General features: G+C 35.1%; 1 protein-coding gene across 26 annotated transcripts in view; it reads right to left on the bottom strand.

The window, feature by feature from the left end:
- Positions 1 to 23,546, bottom strand: part of USP33 (ubiquitin specific peptidase 33) — a 37,192-nt gene that overhangs the window by 5,258 nt on the left and 8,388 nt on the right. For 5 of the 26 annotated variants that reach the window (XM_085511473.1, XM_085511491.1, XM_085511493.1 and 2 more), the window contains 20 exons: positions 23,110 to 23,248; positions 21,985 to 22,038; positions 19,976 to 20,038; positions 17,445 to 17,594; positions 16,160 to 16,259; positions 14,066 to 14,135; positions 13,730 to 13,843; positions 12,961 to 13,039; positions 10,679 to 11,099; positions 10,139 to 10,279; positions 9,272 to 9,384; positions 7,892 to 8,064; positions 7,686 to 7,756; positions 7,085 to 7,118; positions 6,235 to 6,280; positions 5,336 to 5,516; positions 4,530 to 4,656; positions 3,119 to 3,288; positions 1,379 to 1,460; positions 19 to 127 (listed from right to left, as the gene is read on the bottom strand). In XM_085511473.1, coding sequence (XP_085367599.1) covers positions 19 to 127; positions 1,379 to 1,460; positions 3,119 to 3,288; positions 4,530 to 4,656; positions 5,336 to 5,516; positions 6,235 to 6,280; positions 7,085 to 7,118; positions 7,686 to 7,756; positions 7,892 to 8,064; positions 9,272 to 9,384; positions 10,139 to 10,279; positions 10,679 to 11,099; positions 12,961 to 13,039; positions 13,730 to 13,843; positions 14,066 to 14,135; positions 16,160 to 16,259; positions 17,445 to 17,594; positions 19,976 to 20,038; positions 21,985 to 22,038; positions 23,110 to 23,248 — 2,437 coding nt within the window. Of the gene's footprint in view, positions 1 to 10; positions 128 to 1,378; positions 1,461 to 3,118; positions 3,289 to 4,529; positions 4,657 to 5,335; positions 5,517 to 6,234; positions 6,281 to 7,084; positions 7,119 to 7,685; positions 7,791 to 7,891; positions 8,065 to 9,271; positions 9,385 to 10,138; positions 10,280 to 10,678; positions 11,100 to 12,960; positions 13,040 to 13,729; positions 13,844 to 14,065; positions 14,136 to 16,159; positions 16,260 to 17,444; positions 17,595 to 19,406; positions 19,477 to 19,975; positions 20,039 to 20,859; positions 20,878 to 20,975; positions 21,024 to 21,984; positions 22,039 to 23,109; positions 23,249 to 23,546 lie in introns of those variants that run through there. The other 21 variants (XM_085511477.1, XM_085511479.1, XM_085511476.1 and 18 more) reach the window with 11 other exon arrangements.

Below are 23,546 nucleotides of genomic sequence, written 5' to 3'. Positions count from 1 at the left end.
AATTGTTTACTTTTTTACCCGAATAAACATCTCCAATTCATTTTTCCTTCTTTTTTCAAGTCGTTCAGACTCTATTTGGCAGGTATGACAAACATACAGATGGTTAACAGCTGGTCCTCCTCCATACCTGCAGTGACAGTAAAATAAATTAATTACACAAAAAAAAAATAATCACCAAACAAGAAAACAATATTAACATTGTGGAAAATGTGTAAGTAGGATCATGTACCTGTAGACATCACAAGCATCAGCTTCTTTCAACATCTATTTGAATTCCGATGCATGGCAATTGCCATAATTTATCTCCCTAGTACTATTTTGTACTTAACCCTAAGACAGCTGTATTCCAATTTCTTACTACCTAAGGCCAGTTAAACCATCTTGGCGTATCATACATTTCTAAAGGTATCACTATATCACTATGGAAAAACATGTTGGTGAGCAAGTACTCTGTTTTATACATATACACACACCATGCATGATTTTATTAAAAACTCTAAGAAACCGCTTATGGAAGTAGTCTGTTTCTCGTTTCCACGACAAGCTCTTCATCAGTTCACTACTATCCCAACACTGGTGTCCAACATTTTTTAAGCTTTGTTCTTAAGAATTTATTCTCCACACATCTCTTCTCCTTTTAATTTTTTGTGCACATCTGCATACATGAAAGTTTTCAGGGCTGCTGCTACAGAGAAGCGCAGAATATAGAAATGTAAGTATATATGCACTGTTAGGAACACAGGCAGCACTGACTGGTCTGGAAACTACAAATCCAATGAAGAAAATACCCACAAATGTCCAGCAGCATTAAGAGACGCATTTCTGCTGCACAAAGGTTACGCTGAAAAACTTGTCGAGATAAGAATATTCCAATGTGAACCATCAGTACTGGCAGCTGAAGCCATACGTTCAAAGCCAACATAGAAGAAACAGTTGTTTCCAGTCAATAAGAGATCATTAAGCTGATACAGAGAGTTCTTTCAGAACACCTCGTGAAAGCATACTTCTTCTGACCTACTTTGAATCATTTTGCACATACCATACATGTTTATTAGTTTTAAAGCTCAAGCATTATCCCAGTACCACTCTATGTTGGCTTCTAGAATTACCTTGCACAAGCAAATTATATAAATTGGCAGTTTGCCATCCCTTCACTTAGCTTTGTGCTTAGAGTACGTGTATTTTTCTGAGCCACTAACTCTCAAGTCTGATTGTGCTGCGTGGAACATATTTGCTCTTCAACTAAGACTGCATGTTGATGAGTCCACAAGTTTCCTGAGATACTAATTGCACTAACTGTAGAACTCTTACCATGCTATCTGGCACGTATTTTCTCTCAAACTATCACTGACCTTTTCAGTTGCACTACAAAACTTACCTGCTGTACAGATTATCCCATATATTTTGAGGTAGCATTACAACCAGGTCCTCTATGAAGCCTGCTTTGTGGGGAGGAACACCTGCAGAAGCAGAAAAGACAAGTTATACAAATTCCATGTTAAGACATTTTTGGAGAGAGTTTACAGCTTACTATATCAGTACCTGCTTTCAATGAATTCAAAGAAATCATGTAAAAAAGTTGTATCACACTGAAACACATTACTGCATTCAGTAAGACCACTCTAACTGCAGGTTTTTATGAGGTTAAAAAGTTAATTAAAAAAGCAGAAGCAAACTGCAGGAGAAATTAAAAGGCTAGAATCCTTAAAATACTGATTGCAAAATGCTTCTTCAGGTACAGTTACAATGGTACAAGTGCTGAATTAATGTTTATGTGAGTAAACAAGTTACATAAGAGTCTACTCAAAATTTACTTGCAATAGGCATTTTTTTAATTACTGCAAACAACACAAATCCTTCAAGCACTGAAATTTTGAGGCAGGAAGAAATAGAGGGGCTTGCAGAATCAGAAATGTTGAGCTGAAGCATATTGTAAGCAGCAACAAAATTCTTTGATTAGGGGAAAATGTAGTAGCTATAGCACTAGTACAAGAAGAGTCATCTGCTGTAATCAGGCAGAAGGAAAAGCACAGCCACAATGGCTCCCATACACACATACTATGAATGGCTACAGGGGCACAATATCCCTACATTAGAAGTTTGGTTCAGCAGCAGGGGCAGCATCTCTGGATGCTATTCTAACACAGGTGCATTTTATATTAGAGAATAGGTATAAGAATAAAATAGGTTTTGTTGTAATATTTAATCTTTATTAGCCCTTAGCACAAAGTAAAATTTTTTTTCTCCCATAAAAAAATATTACATCTACTACTTTATTTACAACACTTCTATCTATTGGACACTCTCCAATGGATCAATTTAAAATCTTTCCATTGCTTCTAGCACATAGCTAAGAAAAATATTGGCAGACCTAAACATTGTGCATGATGTCAAAATGACAGGATTTTTAAAATGGGAATATAACTGCTTACTGAAAAAGAGCAGATAAGGCAAATCGTTCCTCTCTAAGAGGAACAAGAAAGCTTACATACGAAATGCTTAATTACAAAATGAAGCGTGTAGAGAAAAAAAAATAGGACTTCATACAGTATGATTTCCAATTAGACATCTACTAAAAACAAAACAAACAAACAAAAAACAGAAGTAAAAGTTACCTAGGAATTAAGAATAAGTAGCTGTAATGTAAACTTGCTAAATTACTTAATTACATAGTTTGGTACTGATGGGGTAACCTCATTGCAGCCTTCCAGTACCTAACAGGAGCTTACAAACAGGAGGGGAGTCAACTCTTTACAAGAGTAGATAAAACCAATTCCATATATTCTGCCATTAAGTTGAAGGAGGGAAGATTTAGGTTGGAAGGATATCAGGGGGAAGTTCTTTACTATGAGAGTGCTGAGGTGCTGGAAAAGGCTGCCAAGAGAGGCTGTGGATGCTCTGTGTTCAAGATTAGGTTGGATGAAGCCTTGGGCAACCTGGTCTAGTATTAAATGGGAAGGTTGGTGGCCCTGCCTGTGGGAGGGGGGTTGGAACTTCATTATCATGGAGGTCCCTTCCAACCCAAGCCATTCTATGATAATTTACTTTATTGAAAGAAATATACATCACTACAAGTCAACAGGAAAATCCTTCTTAAATTATGCTGTTACTGTCTCACCTCCATGCATACAAAGGAAGTCATTATTAGAAATTGGTCCTGGCTCTGCAAAAGTCTTGAATTTATTTAACCACTGTCTTGAAACATAGAACTGCAGAAGACTTGGTTCCATCATATTCAGTAGACTTGATATTCTCCGTCTCTCTCTTTGAGCTTCTTCATTACTCTTTCTATTGCAGAAATAATAATCATTACATAAAGATACATTCTTACATAAAGTGCAGACGGTTTACTTTGTGGATAAAGAAAACAGACGTTGAAGTACTTACCAGGGCTACAGACGTACTTCAAAGTTTTACTAGTGTGATTTAGTTTACTTAACTTGAAAAATCTCTCATACTGTTCTTATGTAGTTAAAGCCACCATCAAAACTGATCTCAAAGAACTTAGATGGTCATGTTACAGAATTACATGCCACAAATATTTTCCAGATATACTTTTAAAAAGCATACATACTGCCAACAAGCCTTTTAGATATTTTTTCAGCACTTTGCTATTTGAAATGCACAGCAGAATTTTGTGGCTTCATTCTTTTTTAAAAACAAACTTTAAGAACAGTGTTCTTTCATTATCTTATTTTAATGCATTTGCCCATGAGAGAACAAGTGTTCTCTCTTGGCAGTGCAGCACAACTTCAACATTTCTTTTAGAACACCTTCTGAGTCGGACTCAAAGGCATAGCTCAGATGGTGGCAGACACGCACAACCCTAGTAGAAGTAGAAATTTTATCAGAACACATTTTATTTCTTCTGCACCTCTGACACAAGCTGTTTTGCAGTCAGCTATCCAGGGAAATTTGATGCTAATAATTCAATTTTCAAATTCCGAATTTCTGGTAAGTTGCTTTTATTAACTCAACTACCAAAATGCCCTAGAATGAAGATTATTATAACATGACTTCTCGCCTTTCATTTTGACTTTCAGGAAAATGCTAGCCTATAAACTCCCTGAAATTAAATTATAACACAGTAAAATCCCTGTTGTTCCATATCCCATCTGCTAAAGAGTTTCCATGATTCCCTTTAGAGCTCAAAGAGTCAGAGTGCTAAATCTCTAATGCAGACCTCTTTTCTGCTCATTGAAAACTACACAGCTCTTAGAACTAGTAATGAATTATTTAGAGCTCTTTCTACTCATCTTAACATGTTTTTATTTATGCAGATTCAGTTTTCATTTTAACTTGTGTACACATTTTAGAAGTGATCGAGCAAGTGTTAAGGACATAATCAAAGAATTACATCTCTCTCCAGTACAGGCTTTTCTAATTGGTCTAATTCTTCTCTAATGATTCTTGGAGAGCAGCTAATTTCTGGAAGCTGAATGAAAAGACTTAATTGCTTAATTATTATTTTCTTTTTTTTTTTAACATAACTGACTAATATTTATATCATCATATTTTTAATTTCTTACCTGTAGAAGAGAACATAGGCTTCCGCATTTTGCACTGTGGATTCTGAAACCTCTGTGACACTTTGGTCATCAAATTCATACCACAAATTATTTAAATTGTTTCGACAATATGCTATATAATGTCCACCTAGAATATTAGAACCAAGAGTTACCAGGTAGCGTGCAAAGTTGCCATTTTATCTCATTTTCATGCTAAGCAGATTAGCTACAAAAAAAGCCAACCTTCTGTACACCTCAAGTTTGGGGAACAGAAGGGTAAGTTCTGTAAGAAAAGTTACAGAAGGTAACTTTTACAAAAACCTCTTAAGTTTAAGGCTTCTGGCTTTAAACCTTTCTTGTCCTGATTATCTGTATCTTAAAGGTGCTGAAAGTGCTAGAAATAAACCCAACAGAAAGCATTAAGAAGCTAATGATACTCTCATCACAACCCACTTCCTACTGCAGGGTTAACTGACAGAGATCATCCAAAAGAATGGTCATCTTTGTGGTGCTTTGGGAAATTAATTTCAAAGAAAGTAAGGCATACAAAGCATCAAAACCTCTAGACAAATAGTTAAGTAGAATAGGTAACCAACTAACTGCTGGTATCTATCGTTATTTATACTATTTATTTTCATTAGGATATGGAGTTTTGCATGTACTATTTCAGAAACTTTTTTTTTTTTAAATACAATTTTTTACAGAATTCAACTCTAGCATTAAAATTAACCACTCTCAACTGTTTAACTCCTCAGTACATAAACGTTATTTTTAAACAAAAGTGCTGATGTGAACAACAAATGCAAAACAATTGACCTCATACTTACTGCTGGCAGTTCCATGATGGCAGATGACAGATAGGAGATCATAAGTCACTATCTGAGCTGGACTGTCCTTCGCAAGGAAAGGCTGAAGATCAAGGCCTTCCAATGGAAAGGACACGTGGGTTCCAATTTTTGTGGAAAACATAAGTTCATGTCTAAATCTTTTGAGATGAATACAGAGTATCTGCAAGAAGGATCAGTACATTCACTCACTCACTGCTACTATTTGATTTTTAATAACTATAATTTATCATGTCCTCTTCTTTTATCATCCCAAAAGGATCCCTTTCCTCTGCAGTCTGAGAAAATTGATCACAAGCTCTGTGTTCCACAGATACATTATTTTAATCAAATGAAGCTCAAGAAATTCCAAATTAATTTGTAATTTTATTAGACTTATTTTACTATCAGTATAATTAGACAGTCCTGAACTGATACTTACACTGATGCAGCAATGAAAGACATACCTTTCCTCTTCCTTAATGGAAATATTTTCAATCTCACCATGAGGGACATTCATTCTTCTTGATTATTGCAGCCATTAACTCATATTTTTAGGTGAAGGGTTGGATTACTTTTAGTACATAAAGTTACATATATGACTTACTGAAAAAGACTTCTACAGCATAAGTTAAAGAGCACAGCCAGACTGGATCAGAGTATTAAGTTCTGCAGGCTGATGACAACAAGAGGAATAAAACCTAACGTATCTTTTTCCTAATTTAATTTTAAGCACCAAATTCACATTCTTCCAAGGCAAACAATGTAATGTTTCTCACCTCACAAAGATACACTTTCATCATGCCACATTATAAACACAATTTTCCACAAACAACTCATTAATCTTACCACACTACTAATTGTGACGAAAAAGTGTTTTGAAGTGTAAGTGGTAACAGTACCTCTGGAAATTTTTGCACTTTGCAGAACTTCACTCCATTTCTTAACCTACATAAAGAAAAGATTAATCCACACTTATTTCTGAGAAGGTTTTTTCTGTCTGTGTGTGTGTTAGACCAGCAAAAGACAATGAAAATCTAAGCTGAGCATTAGTAAGACAAAATATTTCTAGAGTTTAGGCTAGACATGAAATAGCAAAAATGACAAAGAACAATGTTCCAGAAGAAAAGGACAAACTGTACTGCTGAAAAATTCAAAGCAGTAACTACAAATAACCAACATCCTTCTAACAGTTTGTCTTCGCATAAAGGAACTTCAAGCTGATTATTCAGCAAACGGAAAAAAAGAAACCTACTAAGTTTATTTTAAAGAAGTTAGCTAGAGCAGATCACCAGTTACATAGCAAGGAAGAGTGCTCCTTTTTCATACAAGGCTCTGAACAGCCTTTGGACCACTGAAAGTGCACGAGTATATTTCTATCAATATAGATATTCATTTATTATCATTATCATTTATTACATCTCAATGGAAGTTTCTCAGTAATACAGAGCTAAAAGCTTTTTATTTCATTAATTAAAAAAAAAATAAAAATTAGACTTATCATTAGATTGGTCTCAAATTGTAAGAAACAAAAATGAATTTACCACACTGGTTTACAACACAGTACAATGAATTCTTGTTTCCCAGCTACAGCACCTTTGTAATACTAAACTTCTGGCAGAACAAAGTAGTATAAAAAGATCAGAAGTGCTGTGACATAACCAAAGAAAACAAATTTCTCCAGATTAACAGAAACAATAAAGCTCTCAAATTAAAACAAGTTAAAACAAACAGAGATAAAAGCTAGCTTACTTTTTACACCTTCCACAGCTGTACATGTTATCACCTGCAAACATCAGAAAGAAGAAAAACAGCCATTATTCTCTAGATCCACACGTCTATCCTTCAAGTGCAAACACTGGACACATAAAAGCTTCAAGAGAATTTGTCTTTCAGTTGCATCTGATATTTAACTGCTATAAGAGTGTTGACACATCAATTAAGTAGAAAGGTCCTACATTTTATGCTTTTAACTATAAAGTAACACAGCGTATGCTGTCTGAAGAGATGATGCTATATAATTTAAAAGGAAAAAAAATTTCCCAGACCAAATTAAGGTTATAAGAATGACAACAATATTTTTTTAAATACTTATGAACCTTCAGTTGGTATCACTTAATCATAGTAAACTGAGATTCACTTCACATTCCTAAAGCAGCTTTTATCAGAATTTCTTGCCTAAATATTCCAATAACTGAGCAGCTTACCTTGACCGCACTAAAGAAAGGCATGACTGTATTAGAGTTTAATAGGTAGCCTTTTCTTAATTGCATAAAGCAAAAAATATACTATTTATTTATTTAAAATTGCAACTGGAGGAAAAAGCAGCATGTTCATGTAATTAACCTCTTACCCTTCAGCTCATCTCTGGCGAAAAAGGCAGCAAGACAATCTTGTAAGGTTACAACTGGACCCCAAAACCAGCTAGGAACACATGAGACAACAAACCTGAAACATCATTGACAGAAAAGAAAGAAAACCAACAAATGTTCTGCTGGAAGAGCAGAAACGGGGATTTCAAAATAAACAGATAAATAAATCAAGGTAAGAATCATTTACCTTTTGAAATATTCCATAAAAAAAGCTATCCAGCCCTGGGGGGCATATGCTTCTCCACACGACCCTGTTTTGACTAGAGATGTCTGATGACTTGCAGAATGGAGTTTAGCAAGATCTTCCTTACCTGGAATTGGCAAGGACAGATCCTGAAAAGTCTCCAAGGTTACAGACAACTAAAGGAGAAAACAAATGATATAAAACAGAGTTAAGCTTTAACAGAAACAGCAATTGCTTTCAATGAAGATTATCAGTAACTAAATCATTGTATAGACACAGATTACACTTGGTGGCAAGTTAACCACTTAAAGGAAAAGTTCATTTAAAAAAAAAAAGGTAAAAAAAGAACATTCTGGATTTAATGATTATGTAGTTATAGAGTAAAAGCATCAACTATACACAAACAGAACTTTGCTGCTGTTGTTGAATTTGCTCAACCCAAACGCAGGGAGTCATAAAGACATGAATCTGCATTAGAGCGAGGTTTCGTTTAAACCTTCATAGAACATCCTGAACTGGAATGGAACCACAGGGATCACAGTCCAACTCGTGGCTACACACGGGACCACAAAAAAAAAAAAAAAAAAATTAAAAAATCCTATTTCTGAGAGTAGTGTCCAAACGATTCTTGACCTCTAGCAGCAGCCTGTTGCTGTCATCACAGCCCTGGAGATCCTGTTCCAGTGTCCGAGAAACTTGCCCTCAATGCAAAGACGTGGACATCCACTACTTGGTACTACTACTTTGAAACTCTAGGGGCCTACTGTACATTTTAATTGATTTTTTTAAAAGTTATTTTTAAGTGATCATCTGTGCTGTTCGAAATAATGCAAGAAAATCAGCTGTTCTTCTAATACACATCTTGCAGTAGAAGACAACAGCAAAAAGCAGTTAGTGACCCATATTACTTGTAAATGTCTTACTTAGATTTTGTCACAGATACATTTTCTCAGCCTCAATCTGCCAGTAAGACTTAAAGAAACATGACCGGACTTCTGCCTTTCACTTTTATTTTTATCATGATGTGGTTGTGAAGTTACCACAACAGCAGGTGTGACTATTAACATATTCAGAACTTAATTGGGAATAAATCATATCTAAAAGTTGTTAAAGTTTTTCCTTCATCTTTGCAGTAAACCAATTCTTAGAACGTTATTATTTCTCCCTGAGTAAGTTTCCACTTCAATGAAAGAAAGTTAGCTTAAACAAAAGGTGCTTATAGTAGCAGCTATTAGCATTTGAGTAAACAAGCATCAACAGCCTTATCCTCTGAGGAATGTCTGCCACATGAGAATAGTTACCAGAAAACAACTGCATCTGTAAAACCATAGCTGTATACATTGAGAACAAAACACATTAAAGAAATTCCCCTTCTTTACTCACCCGATCACAAGTCAAGCACTGTACTGAGCTTATTATAGTCCCATCAAATATATCAGAGATAACACTCCTGTACTTCTTGCACTTCTTCCTTTTTGGTGATGATACAGTTGAGGCTGTAGAACAGAAATAAAATAAGGAAATTAATGCAAGACACACTGATTGTACTCTCCCCTCAACTTTGAACAACATAATCAAAGGCCACATCTATTTTGGATTCCATTACGGACTAAGGCTCCATTTCTATTTACTAACTACTTCCTAGAAATTACACAATGAGATTTTCTATTACTACCCAACAATCCACATAGGTTCCTCAAGTAGTTAGAATCACTGAATAGTTTGTGTTGAAAAGCAAGTCAAAGATCACAACCTTCAATCCCTCTGCCAGGAACACCCCTCACCCTGCCTCAAACACTTCCAGGGATGTGGCATCAACAGCTTCTCTTGGTAGCCTATAACAGTGCTTCACTAAGAAGAGTTTCTACCAAAATCTAAATCTTTGTATCTCCATATCACTAATAAAGTTTAAAGCTTTTATCCTCACCATACCACTACAATCACTGATAAAGATCTCTCTCTAGCTTCCTTATAGCCCCCCCTTTAGGTACTTGAATGCCACTATAGGATTTCAACAGGACCCAACAATCCCAACTCTCTCTCAGCCTCTTTGCATAGACCTCCAGGCCCCTGATCATATTCTACAACCATTATGAGCAATACAGTATTGCTACACAAGAAACGTGAAATCAGAGTAAAGTCATCCAAGCCTGGAAGTCTGCTGTAAAGATAGAAGAAACAAAACAAATACTGTAAAATACAGCAATTCATTGACACAAGGAAAGAAGGGGGGAAAAAAAGGGCATTTACCTTTTTTGTGTATTGGTGTCGATGAAGAGCATGATGTGCATGACTTTGGAGGACTGCTTGACAAGCGTGTGTTCATCCCTTCATTTGATGACACAGTTTGGCCTCCAGATACATCATTCATGTGGACATCATTGATGTACTCTGCAATTCACATTTGCATTATTTCATAAATTCTAGCAAAAAAGTCACAGCAGAATAAAGTGACACAATAGGTTATGTAATTTATTTAACCACGCTGTCAGGTCATAGGACATTTAGGAGTGAAACAATTTCAATTCACACATGTCAAAGTCAAAACAAAACAAATCCTCCACTCTGAGTTATCTGAGACCTTATCCAGTACAAATCTTTAGTTTTCCAGAGGAATTCAAATTGAATTCAGGATATGAATACTGAAAAAAATAAGTTAAGGAAGTGCATTGTTTACAAACAAATCCAGTCAGCTGGCTTCGCCCATCTCTACTGTATCCTACAACTCTCTTCCACTTGTGCAGGTATTCCAGCTAAGAATTTGACTGTTACACTTTATTCATGCATTACCTGAGAATCTGCTGTGTATCTGTACTTTGACAGTTCCTTGATTATTTAAAAATTCATTTGCTTCTGAAGTACTGTTTGTGTCTTTTTCCAGATCCTCCATAGAATCTGCTCTGTTAAGTTTGTTGCTTGATATTTTTTCTTTCTGCCAGTCTTTGGATGTGATTGAGTTGTTGTCATCATCCTGAATTAACATGGCTGTCTCTGCAGGATCCTCCAAGACCGGTTTGAAAACAGCATCATTTTCTATTTTATCACAGGTACCACAGGACTCACAAGACTGAAAGCCTACATCTGACTGGCTCTTGTCTACTTCCATACTCTCTTCAGAACTCATAGTCTGTGCATCTTCCACTTCCACAATGGGTTCTTTAAGTTCTTCATGAAGCAAATCCATTAAGCAACGCAAAAATTCTTGTGCATCCTAGGATTTTAAACAAGTTTTACAATATCATTCCATTACATCTAGAAAACATTTACATTGAATCATGAAAGGATACTGATTAATGAGAACAAAACCAACTGCTGGCCTAAAAAAAATTAATGAATAAGGTAAACTCCTTTGTCCAGGTCTGCTGTTCCAGACCACTTATTTGCTTCCTATAGCCATTTCTTGAACATCACAAGGCCTCTCGTCATACAAATTGCTTCCCCAACACTCCAATTCCCAGAAAGCTTATTTCAACAACTTTTAACAAAAATACTTTCATAGTTTACATGTACAATGAATATAATTCAAGTAACCACCAACAGTATGGTCAGGTTCCAGCTTTACTAGTAATGGAATATTTTAGGATAGTTTTTTTTATGCTGTGCCTTCTGCAAAGCAATCAGTGCCTTGCTTTCGCTGGGCAAGGAAGCATTTTATTAAAAGCCTTACAATCTGATTAGCACATCTTTCCAATTTCATCAAACTGTCAGTAAGATCTTAATTTTTATTCTCAAGCCTAGGCAGGATTCCTCAAGAACCATCGCTGTTTCCACTAAGAGCTGTAAAGTATTATCACAAGCCTAATCCATGTTCGGAAATGCTTCTTTCAAAACCACTAAATCTCAAAAATCTGTGCAACAGCTTGTTTCCTGACAGCAGAGAATATCTACCAAAAGTAACCACAGGAGAAAACCTCTTTTTCCTGGCAACTACAACAGCTTGCATTTTTCCTGTTGTATTTTATAATAATCATTTTCATAACAACCACCATTCCCACACATCAGAGCCATTAGTTATTAAGCTCACAGTTGCTGACCAAAAAACATTCTTCCACAGATTTTTTGGTATAAAACAAATTTTGTTATTTTCTTTAAAATTACAGCTATTACATATCTTTTTCTTCTACCCAAAAATCAATGCTTAGTTGCCGGGAATCCTTTTCCAAGAAAACAAGACTCAAAACACCAAGTGCAGATAAACTGATAACCATTCTTCCTTTAGCAAAATGACTGTTTACCCAACTTGTGAGGATGAACAATAGAAGAGTGCTGGTCATCTACGACCTACCCAACTTTACATGTTGCCATGAAACCTACAAGTAAAGTTTATAGTGTGATCCAGGCAGAACCTAAAAATATCACTTTAAGCACTACTACCCAAATAATGATTCTCGTCAGCACTCAAAGCTGCAAGAATCAAGTTTCCCTATAGATTCCTTTAAGTTACCAAGACTAATTTTCTACTTTTTCAGGAACTCATGCAACTCTTAAAAAATAAAATAAAATATTTAAATTAAAAAACACTGAGACTAAAGAGTAAAAAATTTAATGAGTAAACATATACTTGAAAGCTTCACACTGCAATGGGACATTAAAACACGTTCTAATGCTCTGATCCACCAATATAAAACAGGATAATTGAAACAGCAAAACTCCTTTGAGTAATAGCTGGCTCCTGAAATCTGGTGAAGATACTAGTAAGCTTTTCTAACTACAAGGCTTAAACCTCTCCTCTAGCCCAACTGTTTTTAATAAGGTACTACAAACAGCATCAGTGCAGCAAGACACTATCTGAAGGATCAACTGAATTATTCAGCCTCTTATTATAAAATAATCCATGCCTATTTAATAGGTTACCAACTTACAGTTCCTACAAGGCTGCTTGTAAAATACACCTTATTTTTTAAAAATTAACTGAAAATTCAAATTAAGAAAACATAACTTGAAAGCGAATTAATGTATATTTTGAATTTGCTTTAAGTAGATATAAAAAGTATGGTAGTTCAAGCTTTACATAAAAAAATAAAAGACAATTTTACAGCTTTGGTGATTTAAAACACGTAAGAAAGTTTTACCTGTTGAGAGTAGCCTCTAAAAGTGGGATTAACACTTTTAATTCCTTGAAATAAACCAGTTGGAACAACAGAACCAGGCCTAAAAAAAAAGTTTAAAATATGGGTATTTATGTAATTTAAAGCCTACATTCAGGTAGAATTCTCCAAATTTACTGGGATAATAACTTAATCTGCAACTGAAGTATGGCATTTACTGTATCCATAATATTAACTAAACATAACTTTAGTATTGAATTAACTATACAAAAAAAACAACTGACAAAGACTGTATCAGGCCTATGTTTCTTGTCAAAGAATCAGATGCTGGATCACACGGTCTTGACATTAAGTGCAATTATTTCTTTAACATTCTATGCATACCTGTATTTTCTTAGATGGCGATAACAGAAATTACCACATAAGGAGTTGGAAGCAATTGATATTTGATACAGATTTAAGGACAGAGAAATGATAAATCAAATATTTAGTTTACATCTATCTGAAATTCATCTATTATTAAAAGTTTACTGCCACTTTTCTTTAGTGTTTATTGTTTATTTCTTGTCATATCTTCTTTACTGCAAATTACATCGATTTTTGTCCTGTCACTGATGGATACAGATAACTGCCTGTAAGAGGGGTGAAAATCAAGCAAGATAAAGTTCCTTCTTTCGGAGAGTAATTTTCTGATATCTACAAAACAGAAGTTAGACATGCAGGACAGATTAATCCACCCTTTATGACTCCAGAATATATTTATAACCATTTTATCATCAAAGTGATGCAATACCTGTTTTTGTGCCAGAGTTCTGTCATCAGCTTGAGGTAACTTTTACAAATTGCTGGTTTTTTATCTGTTCGGGCTAAGCCTCCACAGTCAAGAAAGAAATGTGTTAAAGGTGGGCTGAGTTAAAAAGAGAAACATATATAATTTTTAAAGTCGAAATAGAAGAGTAAATCCACATTTCATAAAATACTATTAAAAGAAGAGCAATATTGCTACATAACTGAACAATTCAATTTCCTACATCCTTAGATACTTTAGCCAAACATTTCCTAATAGCACAACTGCAGAAAATATGTGCACAAGCAAATAGAAAAATTCATTTACAACTATCCTACGTACCAGTTGGAAAGAGCTTGTAAAGCTGCATTCATGTAACAAGTGTTACCAATATTTTTTAATCCTGTTAGACCTGAAAAAAACAAAAACAAAAAAACAAACCACATTCAGCAAGAATGGTAATCTAAGGCATATTAAGAAAAGCACTTCATAATAAAAATGTGCTGATTAGGATGCCTGTGTCACAGTTATAAAGCCCAGTATAATGTAGATTTTTAACCACAAGAAAAACAGGACTCCTAACTCCTGCATCTAGATTACTCTATTGAAAAAGTAATTAGTGTTTTGGTATTGGGTAAAACACTTCAGAAAAGCAAATTATGTTTTATTTTAATTTTTCCTGTTTTGTGACAGATGCAGATTGTCATTTTAAAATACAGTTGTCAAACATTTATACATTAGTAGAACTTAACAATTTGCCCATTCAGTTACATCGTTTCTATGCTGTGCTCAAAACAGTTAATCACAGGACCAAAATAATCAAAATGAAGATTTAACTCTTTTGTCAAATACATGTTAACATTCAAATATGATATTAAATGCTCAAAATGTACTTGCCATGTGACTACCCATTACAGAGCCATAATTAACTTACAACCAAATTTTTCCTATGCCAATTACATACCCTTATTGTTATACACAGACTGCTCAATTTAGATTACCACAAAGAATGTTTTCAAGCCCAGCTTGTCTACTCTCTTGACTGATATCCACATATAGTTTTCCCACACACATAAAAGCTACAACTAACATTCTTTCAGCGATTGCAGAGGCAAGCAAAAATGCCCTCTAATTTGAGGAGAAGCTATTCAAAGAAGTCATAATTATCATACAATCCCAATTCAGGAAAAAATTCATTGGAACCGTTTGCTATTCAGAGCTACTGAAGTGTTAAATTAATAAACTAATTCACCTCAAAATAAATGTGCTGTTGTGTGGGAAAATAATAACACAAGCACAGAATCAATGAGACAGATGATGTTATATATAGCAATCAACATCAGTGATTCCAACAGAATCCTTTAAGCACAAGACTAACCCTGATCTGGTCCATGTCAGAAAAGTAAAACTTAAAAATGGATTTATGTATATTAGAAAATTCAATGAAAAGTATTTTTTTTTAATTAAATGGATTTATTCACTAAGTTGGTAAAGGGTGTCTGCCTGAGAAGAAATACAGTCCTGCATCCCATTATCTGAGCCTGCATACTTTTAGTCCCTTCAAAGATGTACTACAGAAAGGGCAGTCATTCTTACTTAAACGTGAAAGTAAAAATAATCCTGAACTGAGCTGTTGAAATATCTGCAGCTATTTAAAAGAATATAAAAAAAAAAGAATTTAAAAGAAATAAAACAATACTCTAACAAAGTCTTCCAGCCTGCAATGTTAGAAGTGAAGTTTTTGAAGAGATTTCTTTCCTTACGATGAAACACTCCAATGCTTAATTCATCAAAAACACACAGAAAGAATTTTTAGTTGTTTTTCCTTCAAATTTGAGGTGTATGGACATAATCACATAAATATTACAGGGAAATATAGCACTTTCTATTTGTATATTATTTCCATACAATTTACATTTCCAGAAACATTCATAGGATTATAAACTCGTATATGCACATTGGCAAAAAAAAAATAACTAGGAATAAAATATATAGTTTAATGAGTTTAGGGCAGATGGCAAATTAGTGGGGTAGTGATATATCCATAAAGACTGTGCCAGACAACAGAAGGGGCAAAGCAGGCTTTTTGGTCAATGCCAGCAGATTTGCTGGAGAGAAAGCTAGTAGCACATGAGTAAAGGAGAAATAAGATCCATATATCAGAATAACTCCTACCATCACTGATGGAAAACAAACTGCCTTACAATATGCAATAGGTTCTCAAAAGTGACACCTTAAAAGTTTACTGGTCAGGTACTATAAAGAAAATGATACTTAGAAATACTTTCTAACAAATATGCATATCCTTTGTGATATCAGTTGAATGTAATGAAACAATTCCAGTCAGAACAGAACTAACATATAGCTGGAAAATGGACTTGGGAGATGGACACATGCAGTAAAGATCAATAAAGCACTGCATTTCACTTTCATTACCTCTTGTCTTTAACTCATCCTCTTCCACTTCTATATCAAGGTCATCAAATACTGCTGATAATGGAATCTTCAGCGTGGGAATACTGGGTATTTTAAAATCCTTATAAGGAGAAAAAGAAAAAAGTATATGTATTTGTATCTACCCATTTCCCTCATAACTTTGCCAATGAGTAACTAAAAGTGACTTAATGAATTTCAAAATCTTACTCTCTGTAAAGTGAGGATTTCACAATTAATAGATTTTATCATGAAATAATACATCTTTGTTTTCACATTAGTAGCTACAATATTGCATGTTTTTGTACAATAGCAGAAGAACTGAAACAAAGCAAGCTATAGAGGTTTTTTCCCTTGACAGAACAGTTATCACATCAAAACCACGGTTTCTGGTTTTGATCTGCCACCAGATGGCTCACTACATTTAAGAAAGAAATTAAACTGCTAGCAACAAAAATATACAAATGCATGAACAGATTATTCAGCAAACAATTACTGCGTGACAAGCTCCTTTTGTGAGCTCATAAAAACTCTACACAGAGTATGACACAGACAAAGCCCTGATGATTTTTCTGTACATCATACCCATTTCTTTAGCAGACTAAAGCAGGTTTAATTGTCACAGGGCACAAGTTAAGAAGTCTAGACTTTGCTCTGTATCAATTCACTAGAAGTTCTAGTTAACAGATGTTACAATAGAATCCAGCAGTACAAGTGCAATTGGGATGCTGGCGTGTACTGAAGAAACTACTCATCTTTCTGTCCCACTTCCATCTTCAATAGTAAAACACTGCACACAACTTACATATCATCTTTCCCAATACTCAATTCCCCAGACAAGATATTCTTAGAAATACTGCACTTCTATCAGTTTTAACCAAGCCACTCCTCAGTTTTATGAAAGCACATTAAACACAATAAAGAAATAACACCCATTTTCCAGACATATGATGAACAACCATACTTTTAGAAGAAAGAATGGGAAGCATAGGTGAACCATTCCCATCTTGTAGTCAAATTTAACCCAGTGCTTTTTCTGTACCTTCAGAGTTTATTACTGATTAAAAAACAATCAGGCTATAAGATGAAAACAGCATTCTCAGGAAGTATAGATTACAGAATCTGAAAATATAAGGCTGGCATTGTCTCCAGAAAAAAACTTATCAGAACAGAGAAACAAGCAGAAAGTATAGTCACAAGAAATAAGAAAAGTCAGATTCACAAGAGAAGTCACAAAGTTTATTGTAAAGATACAGCTGATCATTTCACTGGGTTAAAAAAAGAATACCTGCACGCTATTTTCTTGTGTTTGAGTCAGCCTTGCATTGGGCAATGGAGAATGAGATCCTAATTTTCTATCCAGGAATACTTCCTTACTACAGGCGTAACACCAAACACGGAGCGTAGTAAGGTTGACAGTTAGACAGTGCTTTGTCTCCTAAAACAGGCAAAAAAAACAAGAATGTGATTCAGAGATTTAGCTTAATTAAATAACAGAAGTATTAAAATACTAGATCTTTCAATAATGAAATAATTGTGCATGTTAAGATACATAGTATTTATAGCAATTTGGTTAGTACAGTTTTAGCACATGCGGCAACACATTATTAGCATAAGCCAGTCAAAGTAGAAACAACATATAATCAGTCTCCAAGCTGCTGTCATACGTGTGTGAAATGCTTCAGCGTAGTTATAAAAGCAAAAAGACTGACTGTAGTCAGAAGAATTACATTTTGCATTAAACTCATTTTCCAGGTCTGCCATTGGTTGTAAGAGCAGTCTCCTCCCACACAGTAAGGATGATGTTTTATTCTACTGGTTTGCTGTATAAAATTCAAGCCATTGGTCGCTTAACAAGCAATTAGAAGAGTAATACAAGATCTTTAGTCCATTTATTGTAACAGTTGCTCTTATCAAATTCTAGACCCAATTAATTCTTTATATAACATTATGGACACACAAATTTTTGAGGGACAATATCTCCACTGTTGTAACTTCCACCTTTCTTTCATGAATTTCTTTTCCTACTGTAAGATCACGCACATAACTGCTATTAAACTCCAAAGATTTCCACCATCCTTCGCTGTATGTGGCAGCACTGACCAGCTTTAGATAAGAAATTTTCTACCAGTTAGGAAAACAATACCACAGCTGCAAGGATGTCTGATTTCCAAGTACCCTCACTTAATAAGGCTGTGTAAAATAACGTTTTGTAACATTAGATGTGGACTATAGCTTCATTAAATAGCCCTCTAACTGCACTGTGACTTCTTTATAAGACTTTAAATGAGGGCTTTAGAACTAGGATCCACTTAAAAAGCTTGTTAAAGAGGTACACTTGTATACAGATTTACATCAATCCAACACTGATGTCCATAGACATGCAGTCGACACTGCATCAGAGGAAAAAAAAAAGACAGGAGTGGGGGTGAAATGCAATCAAAACATACTTTTAGGAGCAAGCATCCTATTTGTTCATTAATAATCATCACTTGGTTGTTTGTTTTCTTCCTCAGTATGATTAAAAACCAAAAATATCACAGTGTGCAGCCCTCAATTTATTTTCTGTGACAGATGAATTGCAAATTGGCGGCAAAAATTTAATCAGAAAGCCAGTGAGTAGGATGTTAATAAAGCAACCTCTGTTCCTAGTATATTCATAGAATGGCATAGGTTGGAGGGGACCGTAAAGATCTTCTAGTTCCGGCCTTGCCATGGGTAAGGTTGCCAGCCACTAGATTAGGCTGCCCAGAATCCCATCCAACCTAGGTCTCACCAGAGCCTTCTCCAAGCTAAACAAGCCAAAATCCTTCAGTCTTTCTTCATAGGAAAGCTGCTGCAGCCCTTTGATCATCTCCAGGGCTCTCCTCCTGTGCTGGGTGCCCCAGGCCCAGACACAGTACTCCAGATGGGGCCTCACAAGGGCAGAGCAGAGGGGGACAAACACCTCTCACCTTGCTGGCCACCCCTCTGTTGATGCAGCTCAGGGTACAGCTGGCCTTCTGGACTGCAGGAGCACACTGCTGGCTCATGTCCAGCTTTTTATCAGGATTCTCAAATGCTCCTCATATTGATAAGAAAAAGTGACATAGCTTATTTGTTCCATTTTGGCAAAGGTTCCAGTCACACATGTATGTGCACTGAAGAAACCACGAGTTTAAGATCCAAACAGATGCACTCAAGCTGGTCAGCCCAGCCAGAACTCAGCACGTTGTCAAACACAGCACACACACACCACTGCTCTACCAACCTGGATCTAAAATCAAAATCTAGCAGGAGGACGTGTTCAGCTTGATTTACAGGGTTTTTATCTGAAGCCACTACAACAGGGACCATAATGCAGAAACAAAGCACCAGTTTCATGAATTAAGAATCACTAGTTTTAACATTCTTTATTCTCTATCTTCATCAACACAACTTCCCTCCTCTCATTCATCAGGCAGCCACAATCCCATGAAGGCAGATGAAAGCATAGCATAAAACTTGAGGTACTCAAGAAGACTTTTGTCTATAGATCTTGAAAATTATCACTGTTTATTTGGGTGGGGTTTTTTTGGTGTTTATTTTACTATTCCTTTCAATTTTCACCATAGTCTTTATAGAAGCTCTAGGGTCAGAATTACATAAATAATTACACAGCTGCAGAAAGATTTTATTCACACATCCCTAAGCTAATGAAACATGATCCTGTAAGTGAAAGAAAAGCAAAAATAAGGGATTATGCCAATATATATTATCAACTTCATTAAACAGGGTAAGAAAGTTCCGTAATTCTACTTCAATGCTTCAAGCTACTGAGTTACTAACAAATGCACTTACCTGGGAATGGATGGTACTGTGATCGACATGGGACTCGCCACAGCCAACATACGTACATCTGTTCTGTTGAACAAGATATGAAGAAGTACACAGAATTAAAAAGTGGCACCAAACAGGTTTACAGAATAGGAGCACACAGCCAGTCCACTTCAAATGCACTAATATTTCAAACTTTCAGGTTCCTACAGAAACCAAGAGACATGCACGCTAAGTGTTAAAATAAATATTACCTAAAGCTAAGCCAGAATGCTGCAAGATTTAACTCAACTCCTTAACCTGGTGGAGAGCATAAAACATTTAGTATTTCTAGAACGTACATATTTTTTGCCATTTTGATATTTTAGTTCAGATTAAAGTCAAAGTACATTTTTACAATTCATTATTTGACAGAGACTGTAACAGAAAACATTAAGTTAGCTCAGTGTCCAAAACACTGAATCACAACAGACTAGAAGCAGGACATGTGTATATAAAAATGCCTTTATATCCTTATATACAAGGCCTATTCTTCATAGAATTATCTCACTGTTCATTGATTATTTACCTTGAAATAAAGGTTTCTGGCACTATGTGGTTAGGCGCTCACTACATTTTACTTAAAAGATCTAAAGCAGTTTTTGATTTTAATTATTGAGTTTAGCTGTGCTAATTTCAAAACATATTTGGCTGAGTTGAATATGAAATCTCGCAGTTGTCAATCTTCATTAATTCCTCATTTGCATGAGTCAAGACAATCCTTTATGAGGGTACGGCATATTATCTGTATAGTGCTCTAAGCATGTTAATTTATGCAATCAAACTGCAGCTGGACACAGTCAAATTTCTGCATTAAATTATCACAGGTGATGGTTAGGTTACAGATAGTTAACATGCTGGGATCTCACCATGTGCTGGCTGCTTTTCTATGCACAAAAGGTGAAGACAAGATGTTAATTCATCCAAGAGGAGATGTATCACAGCATGAAACTTTAAATGTACTACTGTAATCAGAAAACTTAACTGGAACTGTTGGTATGAAATTAAGTTTTTCAATAAGAGTCCAAGAGCTCTAAGTGAGAAATAAAAAACAAGCTTTAAGCTTCACAGCATTTCCCCACCTGCCAGGTTCATGCATCCCTCAACACCTCTTCCTATTTGTCTTCCTATTGCCAAGAGAATTTTTATATGTAATTAAACTTCAAATCATTTAAGAAAAAGACATAAAATGTGGCTGTTTTTCCCCCTCCTTTCTATCTTCTATTGACAGAAGGAACAAAATCTGATCTCTTCACCATTACAATACATTTAAAAGGTAAATAATGATGTATATTTTTAAAAGTATTCATACATGCACCTATAGGTTTCCATCTCAGCCTAGAAGTCTTCCTAACAGGACTTAAACAGAGGCTGTCAAGAAATGAAGCCAAGCCTTTACAGTAAAATATCAAACTTGGGAAACAGCTCTAGGCTTTAAGAGCTCAGAAGACATTTTAAAAACTAAAGCAGCTTCACAATCTCCTGTTGGTATGGATCAGAAGCAGAGAGAAAGAAGAACAAGGTAACAACATATTTTAGATATAACTATACATGGCTTAAATACAGTACAGGAATCCAGATAAGTTTGAAGAATGTTTGTTTCTACATGTTTAAAAAAAAGTATGAGAGTGTTACTTATTTTTAAGAATCAAAATTCAGAGTATCTGTTTTGAAAGCTGTAGGAAGCCAGCGTATACTGCCAGGTATTAGTATTAAAAATCGTAAGAGAAGGTTAGAAAAAGTAGCTTAATTTATTCAGGTACAATATATTATCTTAGGGTCTACAGACATATTGGAAGGAGTTACTTTTTAATTTTTAAACCTATTAAACAGGAAGAACCCTTAATATGCTGGCTTCTTATAAAAAAAACTCATTTCAAACACAATAAGTTACAAGAAAAAGAACTTCAATAAAGCTTTTCCTTCCAACAACATAAACACTACCAACCTTTAGCTGTATTCTTCTAGAAAAAGATTACAATTGAGCTACTTACCTCCAAGCATGCCCAAAGGTTGGGTCCTCTAACTTTACAGTCCTGACAAGTGCCCTGTTCAGTTAAAAACACAAGCAAAGAATGATTTTTAGTTACGGTCATCAGTAAACCACAACCTCAAGATGAACTGAGAAAAATAATGCAAGACCAACTATTAACTGTGTTTCAACCATCAGGTAATTCTTAAGGTGAAACAAAAAATAACATTTGACAATTTTTGTTTCTCTTAACCCAATTTTAATCTCTGTGTATCTAGTAAAATCTTACAGCTCTGAGATTTCATCTGAAGAAATGTTCCTCTAAATAAAACATAAATACATTTCATGTCACATTATCATCAAAATCAGTCAGTCTTGCTCATCAATTTAAAACCCAGAGAAATGAAAATGGAACTTATAACACCTGCACATTCCTATTTCCATACATTCAACACTCCCTACAAAGGTTTCCAAAGAAAATATGACACTGGAGAAAAGCTATTCCCCTCAGCAGCAAACAACTGCTCCCCTTCTACAACCGTGGACAGAAAAGGTTTAATTTTTCATCACCTCCCCATTATTAAAATGAGTTACAAAGTCTTTTGATCTCTTTATTAATACTAGCTAGAAACCAAGAGTTCAGACAGGTTTTCAACCTGTGGCTCCTTTATCAGAAAGTAAACTGTGATCCAACAAAAACCAAAGTATATATTCCTCCATTTCACTCAAAACATCAGTAATACTACCTACAGTAGTACCTACTCTATAGCTACGCTTCCACATTCTAAGTAACTAATTGCCACAACAGAATCACCTGAAGAAGTTCCGCTTATCTGTTTTAAGTGATATATCCATTAAAGCAATATCGCTTGCTTTTAAAAACACTGATGGGAAATATTACTTTTAAATATCAAGTATGAAAAAGGGCTTTCAGCTTTAAAGTCCATTATTTGTACCATATTTAGTTTAAACATTATTACAGCAGTGCAAAAAAGATTTTACTGCATATTTAGTTGCTTGTTGGTTTTTTTTTTTTGGTTTTTTTTTTTGCATTTAATGCCCAGTAATACAAGATGAACTGTGCAACTAAATTCATAAGGATGCTTAACTGAGATAGGAAGGAAGGAAGGAATGTGCTACAACTCACATGAGACTTCTGTATCAATTCCTCTTTTGTTATCTCTCCAACCGACTCCAGGTGTGGACAATTGCTGCTGAGCGATGACATTTTCTGATGCTTTCTTTTCCAAGATCCAGACGCTGGGATTTCTACAACCAAGAAGGCACTTTTCAACAGGAGCGAGAATAAGCAAAACCCAATTCCTTACAGTGTGCAGCAATAGTAGAAATCTAATATACAATCTTTACAAGAATATGCCTTTTAAAAATGTTAAAATAAATAACTTATCAAAACTGCGGGAATCAGCAGTCCAAACTAAATACAACTGAGTTGTAAAAAATGCAAAACACTATTTTTCTGAGTTTTAGGGTATAAACCTAAATGAGTGGAGCAAAGTCAGTCTGGCTGATCTGCTCATCTTCCTGCCTTCAACCATGGCACTCAAAAGGCAAAAAATGAAAGTG

The sequence above is a fragment of the Coturnix japonica genome, chromosome 11, assembly GCF_054131305.1.
Source record: "Coturnix japonica strain WE chromosome 11, WE-NBRP24, whole genome shotgun sequence".
In the NCBI taxonomy this organism is placed as follows: Eukaryota; Metazoa; Chordata; class Aves; order Galliformes; family Phasianidae; genus Coturnix; species Coturnix japonica.
Note: the sequence above shows the minus strand (reverse complement) of the source record. Positions and strands in the feature narration are given on the sequence as shown.